We start from the raw sequence: 10689 nt of genomic DNA on the forward strand, positions 1-10689 counted from the left end.
GACATCCCCAGAAGCAGGTGGTACAGGATGGGTGAGAGTTATATTCAGTAAATCATCACAGAGAAAGATGAGAGAGCCAGGAACAGCAGAGTTGTCAAGGCGAAGCTTTGCTGTTGCCGTGCGCTGTTCAGGTAGTGCTCGGCTACCTTCGTGTTAGGGTTTGGCCCAGTGAACCAGAGCTGCATGCAGCGGCCCGAGGTTTTGGAAAGCTTGGTATAAATGTAGGAGTTGGACCAGATTTTTTCACACATGTCCTTGGGTGTGGGGTAAACTTCGGTCCACTTTCTGCACTTGCTGCCATCAGGGCATCTGTTAACACCTGTGGGCGAGAGAGAACGTGATGGAAACTGATTGTTCAGTTTATTGTGTGTGTGTGTGTGTGTGTGTGTGTGTGTGTGTGTGTGTGTGTGTGTGTGTCTGCATATATGTATCTGTTTTATACTTTACCTGAGCTCCAGTCCCATCCTTTGTGCCAGTCACTCTTGCAAGTGATATCATCCTTGCAGTCTTCCCACCATTCATGGCAGTCCTCCATACAAAGAGGCACATCCAAGATTCGCTCCTTACGCCAGCTCTGATCCACCTACACATAGTTCATTGGTTTATATAATCATTTCAAAACGCTCTTGATATGTTTCTACAATAAAATTATTTGCCTATATGTCACTACTACAATAACACAGAATAATGTCAAATTAATGTGTGTGTATCTATCCAGGCCCTTTCCATCCCTTTCCATCCTTAAATCTTGTTTGTTCCTATGCTGCCATCTAGTGTTTCGAGTACAAACACACAAGTGAAGCAATACTCACTTTTTGTATCCAGGGTCCCAAATGTGGCGAGCACTCATAGAAGCAAGTGTCCTGGATGAAATGTCTCTTGCATTTGGAGCTCATGATGCCACAGTGGTCCCAGTTGAAGTTGTACAGGTAGGAGCTATCATTGTGGGCTGCTGTGCTGGTGTTTGCCGTGCAGCATGCATTGTCACGCCAGGGTTCACACTGGAAAAAAGATGATCGGGGGGAAAAAAGTGATCACATTTTTCCCCCAGCCATTCTTATAGACTACCGGATTAACTGGGACTACATGAACATACACATTAGAAAAGCAAACTAATTACAACAATACTGCCATAAATATGTATTACCTGTTTGTAAAGATCTCCCTCAGGGCCAGGTTTCACTTTGTGGTGTTTGGCATCCATACACATGTTGAGTTTGTCCTGAGACAGAACACCACTGGACAGAGCAAGCAGCAAGGCCAGGGTAACCTGCATGGCTCTGCAGCAGGTTGGCATCATGGTCCTTCAAGATGAACTGCACCTCTTCTGGAAAAGGGCACAGGATCAGGTGGAGGGCAGTGACAAAAAGCTGCCTTCAAAGAATATACAAGAATACTAGATCGGACTGTGGTCAAGCTTGTATCCACTCAATCGCTGTTTTAATGGTGCTCTCTATGAGACGGTGGACCAGTATTAAAATTTTTTTTTTTTTTTTTTTTAAAAACCAACGTGAGGAAAAGTTGTGGGCCTGACGGGATCAGTGGTCGGCTTCTTAAAAATTGTGCTCCATTTTTGAGTGACATTTTCACATAAATTTTTCAGCTCTCTTTATCTCTAAAGAATGTTCCCACGCTATGGAAAGAATCCATTGTTGTCCCTGTGGCCAAGGTCCCATTGCCAAAAACACTGAACGATTATCGACCAGTGGCACTTACTTCTTTAGTAATGAAAGGATTTGAACGAGTCATGAAGCGGAGCCTTTTGACGATGACCAAAAATGTGTTATTGATCCTCTCCAATTTGCTTATCAACAGCGTAAGGGTGTGGAGGATGCCACAGCAACCATGCTAAACCTGGTTGTTGGACACTTGGAAGGAATGAGGACTCATGCTTGTTTATGTTTTGTTGATTTCTCGTCAGCTTTTAACTGTATGCAGCCCTATATTTTAGCTAACAGACTCGCTGAAATACCTGGCTTTGACTTCGGCACTATTAAGTATAGCATGTCAACCTCGAAATATACCAGTGTCTCCTGCTATCTCCACAAGATTAGCTCTACTCAATGTCAGATCACTAGTCAACAAATCACTGTTAGTTAATGACGTCATTATGACCTATGATCTAGATTTTTTACTTCTTAGTGAAACATGGCTGACTGAATGTAGCTGTTGTGCTATTCTCAATGAGGCAGCACCAACAATTTTCAGTTTTATGAACAAGTGTCGAACTGGTAAGAAAGGCAGGGGAGTTGCTGCCATCTTTAAATCTGTATTTCAGTGAAAGGAAATTACATAAGGTGATTTTAGCTCTTTTGAATATCAGTTTTTTATTAAAAGGTGATCCAAAAGTTGTTTTAATCATTTATAGACCTCCAAGATACTCAGGAAAATTCATTGATGAATTTGCTGAACTGCTGTCAGTTATCTGCACTGACTACAACTTTTTTTTATCATAACAGGGGATTTTAACATTCACGTAGAAAATAACATGGACTGTAATGCCAAAGAACTCTCTGCTCTACTTGACACTTTTGCCCTCTTCTAACATGTGAAAGAGCCCACACACACTCGAGGCCACACTCTGGATCTGGTTATCTCTAAAGGTGTTGACATTTCTTCTGTTGATGTTAAGGACGTGGCTCTTTCTGATCATTTCTGTGTGTTCTTTGACTTACAGATTATTCCAAATGTTCAGTTAACCTCTGTGTCTGTTAGGAGAAGGTACATACATGAGAATACCAGTGCAAAGTTTATGGAGGCTATAGCTATGTCACCAACTGTGAGTGCAGAGTCAGTTGATGACTTACAAACCCCCCATTTTGTGATCATTGGAAGTTATGAATTCGATCGAGTGGCTATGACATGTGGAGTTCCTCAGGGGTCAGTTCTTGGACCCCTTCTGTTCAGTCTATATATGCCGCCTTTGGGTCAAATTCTGCAGAACTCTAATGTAGACTATCACAGTTAAGGAGATGACACGCAGATATACCTAGCACTGTCCCAAGATGACTACAGTCCAATACAGTCATTGTGTCACTGTTTAGAGCAAGTAACACATTTCCTTCAATTAAATCAGGACAAAACCGAGGTAATTATTTTTGGCAATAAAGAGAAGAGGATTGCCATTAGTAAACATCTCGAGTTAATTGTATTTTTTAATGTTTCCATGGTTTTACTATTATTGGGTTTTATTTTTATTTCTCAAATTGCATGTTTTTATGTTTTTTTTATTTCCAATTCTTCCTGTTAAATGTTTGTTTTATGTAAAGCACATTGAGTTGCCAATGTTGGCTGGTTGACTTCCTGACTATGAGGTCTGTGATGTTTTGTAAACCTTAATATCAAGTGTTGTGTTAAACTGATGCTGAACATGGACATGACATAGTTAATCACTGTCAGTGCAGGTGTTGATGTGGTAACGCAGATATGAAAGTTCAAACTTAGGCCAAAAAAACGTATTGGCAGAAGGTCAAAAGTGTGAATACTGAGTTATCTAAAGTGCAAAAGGGCAGATCACCGGCTTGAGTAGAACAAGTATGGAGATGCAGGTGTAAAGAGACCGTTTAACAGGAAGCTCAAGCGCAGCAGTAAGCGCCTCTGCAGGAAGCAATTCCAGACACAGTTATTTTTAAAAGGGGACTTTTTCACAGAAAACTGCCAAAATGTATGACAAGCCCATAGCTGATTGTCTGACCCCCGAAAAGGACCATAGTAACAAGAACTAACCAATAAATTTGCAGAATCAGAACAACACCCAAACTACAGTTGAATATAAGGGATTGTAAATATACATACAGGGCCTTTTCTATGGAGCTCCCAAGCGAAGTAGATTGAGTCCGCAGCTGTGCACGGCTGTGCATTCGGTTCTTTGCTTTGTCAATAAACCATCTTTAAACATCGAGAGTATCGCTTTCCTCAAATTTGAACACGACAGGTCACAAAGAACACAGCTAAATGGCACTCTGTCTGATGCCACGACATGCTCTACAAGCAGTGGTCGCCAACCCATCGATCACGATCTTTGAAACATTCCCTGTAGATCCCGAAAATAATAGAAAAATAATTACACAAATACATTATGGATTAATGTTCAGTTTTGCAAGCGCCTCTTTCTCTCTATCTCTATCTCTCTCGATCCAGTCGTTGTTTTTTTTCAGCGTAACAGGCTGCATTAAATTGACCAATAAGATCAAAGAAGGATACTGGCACATTAACTGTCACAAAATGACAATATACGGCACTAGCAGGTGATAGCCGATAGACTGCAATGTTGTTCGCTGGCATAGCCGAGGCTCCAAGAAAGAAGTCGAAAACGTATCATTTCCATCCAGAATGTGAAGAGGAATTTCTTTTCACCATGGTGAAAGACAAGTGTGTGTGTGTATGCTGTGCCACCAAACTCTAGCGCTGTCTAAAAGAGGAAATCTGGAGCGGCAACACAACACCAACCACAACAAATTCAAAAACAGCTTCCCCGCCAAGAGCGCAAAATCCGCGCCAGGAAAGTTGCTGAGCTAAAAGTGTTACAACCTGAAAATCAAATCAAATATCAATGAAATACTTGGACACAAGGTTTCCTCTCTGGCAGCTTCATCAGGAGTGTATTCATCCAAAAAGTACATACAAAGTTACACATTATTCAACATGACTATAATCATACACAGAGATAAACTGTTAATTCAGTCAATTTTCCACTCTAATTTGCCCCTCCTTTTACAACATTCAGCAGGTAAGTAGGCTACAATGGGTAATATTTATATTTTAGCAATTTTCTTTTCACAGGTAAACTCAAAAATAACACAAGGTAAGTTAAAGCAATCTTTAAATTAATAAAAATGAAATGCATTTTTAATAAACAACATTTAAATGATTTTCCCATTGAATCTGTCCTGCTTTAAGTGTCTCTTTACTACTTCATATCAAAATACATGCTGAACATGGGTTTTTGGGTTTTAATTAATTATCAAAACTATTTAATTAATATACACACTGTATCATTATGCCCGCCACGAGGACGGAGTTAAAGTAGCCGCTCCAACAGTATCCCACTGAGGGATTTTAACATTGAGTTCGCTGCTCAGAAACATACAAAATACAGTTAATATGTACATAAAACATGCACAAAACCATTTACAAACTAGTTTCTAGAGTTTGTGCAAAACATATTCGTAATATACCTGAAAAAGGGGAAATATCAATGAATTACTCGGATACAAGGCTTCCTCCCTGGCAGCTTTATCAGGAGTGAAGCAGAGTGGCCGAGAGCTCCCCCTTTTGACCTCTGCAGGCAAAACTAATCAACCTAGATTAAGAGTTCAACAGGTCGATCACAGATCAACTCATCTGGTATATTCATAAAGTATTTTAACCCTTTATGGAATATGAAAAGTATATTTACATGTATAGCTTATTTATTTATAAATGGATTCTCTTTTAACTTTTTCTGATGACTGATTGTATTACTGTTTTTAATGACTGTTTTCACTGCCTTATGAATTCGGTACAAACAAACACTTAACAAAATCAACCTATCACAGAGGCAATGGCCATCACTCCAGAGACGGTTTTCAACGGCTTCAAAAACAAAAACGACATCAAAACCGCGCTCCGCAGTGTCCAGCTTGGCCCCAATACAGTGGCGAAGAGGGACGTGGATCGACAAGTGCTAAAAGACTTATCACACTGTGAATATTTTTCACTACAGTTTGATGAATCCCTGGATGTAATGGACACAGCTCAGCTTGTTGTATTTGTCAGGGTGGCAAATACAACAAGCTGGAGGAGAGAAGGAGAGAACGAGAGATGAGGATATTTACAACGAGTTTAAAAAATATGTCCGCGATAATGACATCTCCTTTCACAAACTGGTGGCAATTAGGCCTACTACTGATGGAGCCCCAGCGATGGATTTATTGCGCTGTGCCGTAATGACCATGATTTTCCTGACTTCGTGAATTACCACTGTGTCATTCACCAGCAGGCCTTGGCGGGGAAGGTTGTGAACTTTTCTCATGTTATGACTCTGGTGGTCAAACTGATCAACTCGATTCGAGCGCTTCAGCACCACTTATTCAAGGCGTTATTGGATGAGCTCGATGCCGCGTACGGAGACCTACTCAAAGTGCTGCAGCGATTTGTTGATTTGCTGCCCGAGATAAAGACTTTTCTGGAGACAAGGAACGGAGAGCATGAGGAGCTGTCAGGTGATCAGTGGCTGCTGGACCTGGGGTTTCTGACAGACCTGACGGCAAAAATGAACGCACTGAACAACGAGCTCCAGGGAAAAGACCGACACCTGTCCCATACGATAAGCGCAGTGAATGCATTCAAGGCCAAGCTCGGTCTTTGGAACACACATCTGAAAAACGGGAGGCTGAGACACTTTCCCAACCTGGAGAAAATGTCACAGCAGGCCATCGGTGACAAGGACGCTTTTTACCCTGAACAGTAGCCTACTGTGTTCACCTGGCAGCAGAGTTCAGTCGGCGTTTTGGTGAATTAGACGTCATGGAAGATGTTGCTGCTTTCGTCTCAAACCCATTCCTGACCATTGATGTAGAACAGGTAGCAGCCAAATTTCAGCAGGTATTTGCTCTGCCTAGTTGGGTTGACATGGAGACATGGTTGATTTGCAAAATGACATTGGGCTGAAAGCTGACAGTAACTTTTGGGGACTTGTCAGCAGGGAGAAGTTTCCCCTCCTCACCTCATATGCACAAGTGAGTGCTTACTTTGGATCAACTTACCTCTGTGAAATGGCGTTCTCACATATGAAAATAATCCAATCAAAGTTGGGACACTAATTCCAGTATGTGTGTACCTCTGCTGAAACAAGTGGCGATAGCTTTGAGGAAACTGGCAACGACATCGTCACCCACTTGTTCGGAGCAAGGTTATAATATAAATAAAAACACAATGAACAATGCAAAACTAACTAAAACTAAACTGAATTGCAGATAAAAATCAGCGTAGTTTTAGTTTTCTTTTCATTTTTCTCAATTTTTACTGTATTCTGTTCAGTTTGACTTCTTGAAATAACGGGCTAGTACCAGTAAGGAGTAAGGAGTAGTTTTTATTTAGTCTTAGTTTTAGTTTTTCAGGTATTAGGAGGAAAGTCTTGATCAGTAGAAGCTGTAAATGATTAAATAATGCCTGACACTGAGGTAAATTTAGCTGTGTTTGTTTGTGGTCTCCCTACTGGTACTAGCCTGTTATCTCAAGAAGTTAAACTGAACAGAATACAGTAAAAATGGAGAAAATTAAAAGAAAACTAAAACTAAACTGATTTTATCTGCAATTCAATTTAGTTTGAGTTAGTTTTGCATTGTTACATTGTAGTTTTTATTTTTATTTCAGTTAACTAAATTATTTTCTCAATGCTAGTTTTAATTTTAGTCTTAGTTTTAGTTAACTATAATAACCCTGGCATGCACACATACGCAAATGGCAGTGGCAGTAGTGGCAATTCTTAGTGATAATTTGATTGTTTTATTATGTAACGTGAGGGAGGTTTGACTTAACTCAAGGTCTACTGCTCTCTTACACACACACACACACACACACACACACACACACACACACACACACACACACACACACACACACACACACACACACACACACCCATACTAATGGCAGCGTGACCTAGGAATGCAATAACGGTGTCAGTTAAGATAAGTTTCTGCTGCATCTGTGGTATTGGTGTCATCCTTCTCAGCTGAAAAATTAAACATTACAAGCATAATAAGGTGCAACCTGAGTGTTTGTTAATTATCAGCAAATGTGATATAAATGGTAATACTGTACATACTATTACAACTTAATCAATCTAGGAAAAGGTATTTTAATAGAAAAATTAAAGTAGAGAGAGTTTGGTATTATCTTAGTCCATATGTAGAAATCTATGTGGCAACATTAATAAACCTAATCTGTTGAACAACTTCACTGTTACACACCTGCTCAAAAACAACTTTATCTATATTCTATTTTATTTCCACATTTATTCATTCATTCATTTATTCATTCACATACTTAAAAGGCGTCTTTATACAAACAAGAGAACAATTCTCATCAAATCTACAGGTAGGAAATTCTAGTCAGATATTGAAGGATTGATTGTTCTGTAAGGAATATTGAGTCAAGATGTAAAAATGGGAATTACTAAAGGTAAAGTTGATCTTCATCCTCATCATATGGTTAACATACATCAGATGCTTTTGTCTTCACGTTCTTGAAGTACGATGCCTCAAGACTGAACAAACAATCTGCTCGAGAGACTGAAGCTGATGACCTGACCGTCTTCACGTTAATTATTTATGTGAGAAACTGGACAGAGCAAATGCCTCAAATTTCCCACTTAAAAACAAATTGAATTATACATTTTGTATAACGTGTTTTTCATATACGTCATTCATGAATACAGTGTCAGTGGAAAAAAATAACTAGCTACTGTAAATTTCAACTCAACCTTTGATTTTGAACTGCGAGTCAGCAAGTAATGAGGCAATTACAACATCTGATAAGCACCGACAAACGTAGCTTCTGAAACATCGTATTCATGTTTTGACATAACACATATTGATGCATTATTTGTAATCTTTATGTAAAAACATAACAGCTTTAATCAAAATGTTCACTACAGAACAAATATATGATGTATTTTCTCATAGGTTAATGAAAATAACAGCTATATCTATAGAGAGGAAACATGTTTAGAGACCAAAAAGAGATTTTAACAAGCAACAATAAAGAGTTCCACATTACCTTGTTAGAAACTAAGATGATTCCTTGTTGAAAGGATGGTCTCACCAATCTGCAGTCTCTCCAGCTGCTTAAGACACACTTCTGAAGACCAAACAAGCATGTGAATTTGTGTGTGTGTGTGTGTGTGTGTGTGTGTGTGTGTGTGTGTGTGTGTGTGTGTGTGTGTGTGTGTGTGTGTGTGTGTGTGTGTGTGTGTGTATGTGTGTGTGTGTGTGAGAAAGCGAGTGGGAGTGGAGTGTGACTGAAAATAAGATGACCCCTAATACAACTAAAATGTGACAACCTGCTGTGGCTTAAATTAATATTTTTCTAAAGTCCAAAGTCTGTCTTATAGGTGTGTGTGTGTGTGTGTGTGTGTGTGTGTGTGTGTGTGTGTGTGTGTGTTTGTATGTGTGATATGTGTGAAAGAGTGGTAGACCTTGAGATAAGACAAATGTCCCTCACATTAAGACGTAATAAATCAGATTATCACACACACACACACACACACACACACTCAAGCACACACGCACGCACGCACGCACGCACGCACGCACGCACGCACGCACGCACGCACGCACGCACGCACGCACATGCAAATGACACAGTGTGATCTGGGAATGCAATAACAGGAGTAAAAAGGTGCCAATTAAGATAAGTTTCTGCTGCATCTGTGCTGGTATAGTATCCATTTGGCTGAAACATTAAACATTACGAGCATATTCAAGTGCAGCAGCAGTGTTTGAATTTAATATAGTGCGTGCGTGTGTGTGTGTCTGTGTGTGTGTGTAAAGGAAGTTTGGTTTTATTGTAAATTGTACAATTGTAAATCAAGTTGTTAAGGGATAAAGATACAAAAAGAAAGGCATTTATATGAGAACCAGCAAGAAGTTGTAGAGGGAGGGTCACTGGGGAAAAGTAGGAAAGAAGAGTGCCTGATTAGTATGACTGGACTGGGACAAACTCTGCACCTCATTGGTCGGTGTCCAAGCATAACATGTGTTGTCGGCAATATGGAGATTGTGGACCACGTCATTCTTCTCTGTCCTAAATATGCAAATGAAAGAACTTTTTTAAGGAACAAACAAATAGCTCTGAAAATGTGATTTAAAAGCATGTTTTCACCTCTCTACAGCAATGATTCTCCAACATTTTCACCTCAAAGACCTTTAAACTGATAACAAATCAGACCATGGAATCCCCATTTAATAAGGTTTTGTCACAGAGTTGTCATTTGACAAGACTTTTGCTTTTAGATGTTATATTACAGAAAGTCTATGAAACCCATGACCAAAAATAATCATATATTCTGTCATATATTCTGTATTGCTTATAAGTGCAAAAGCATATTGCTGTATTTTTGAATATTTTGTGCATTTCTGATCGTTGATATGTATCTTTACATCTTTTCTTAAATGTCAGACAGTCAGATAATGCATCTGTGTAATTCCACTCAATACCAATATTACTGTTCTACTGTAAATAATGTAAATAATGTCACAATTATTATTATTATTATTTTTAATTATATATTTCTACTATTATTGTTATTGTTTTTCGTACTCATTTATTATCCTTTATTCTTTCTTATTGATGCTCTTCCATTTTTACTGTCCACTTGCTGCTGTAATACTGCAAATTTCCCCCATTGTGGGACTAATAAAGGAATATCTTATCTTTTTCTTTTTCTTGCGTGGCAGCAAGAAAAAGGAGGGAATTATATTAAAATAATAAATTATTCCTCTTTTTGCTGGGCCTCCCCTGTGACCCCTTCAAGGACCATTAGGAGTACATAATAACACCACCATAACCAGACGGCAGGTGGTGGTAATGCTTCTCTCGGTCACAATTCATCATTTATATAAAAAGACGAAGAAGAAGAGAACGGAAGTATGTTAGTGTTTCCGGTCACATTTGTTTTGAATTGTGTTTAAAAAGCTGCAGCAG

At 39.2% G+C, this 10689-nt stretch overlaps 1 protein-coding gene across 1 annotated transcript; it reads right to left on the minus strand.

Annotated features, from left to right (window-relative positions):
• Positions 1–14: 14 nt before the first annotated feature.
• folr (folate receptor) lies at positions 15–1317 on the minus strand. The gene is made up of 4 exons (XM_062419474.1): positions 1148–1317; positions 813–1001; positions 448–583; positions 15–319 (listed from the first exon to the last, which is right to left on the minus strand). Exons 1-4 carry the CDS (start codon positions 1298–1300, stop codon positions 45–47), a joined length of 753 nt encoding a protein of 250 aa, XP_062275458.1. The 5' UTR covers positions 1301–1317; the 3' UTR covers positions 15–44.
• Between the last annotated feature and the right edge of the window lie 9372 nt (positions 1318–10689).

This window comes from Scomber scombrus, chromosome 5, assembly GCF_963691925.1.
Source record: "Scomber scombrus chromosome 5, fScoSco1.1, whole genome shotgun sequence".
Classification (NCBI taxonomy): Eukaryota; Metazoa; Chordata; class Actinopteri; order Scombriformes; family Scombridae; genus Scomber; species Scomber scombrus.

Excerpts from the sequence above, each read along its gene's own strand:
- folr (XM_062419474.1), bottom strand. The coding sequence starts at position 1,300 with ATGATGCCAACCTGCTGCAGAGCCATGCAGGTTACCCTGGCCTTGCTG. Across the intron at positions 1,002-1,147 it reads AGGGAGATCTTTACAAACAG|TGTGAACCCTGGCGTGACAA; the intron begins GTAATACATATT and ends TCTTTTTTCCAG. Across the intron at positions 320-447 it reads AGGATGGGACTGGAGCTCAG|GTGTTAACAGATGCCCTGAT; the intron begins GTAAAGTATAAA and ends TCTCGCCCACAG.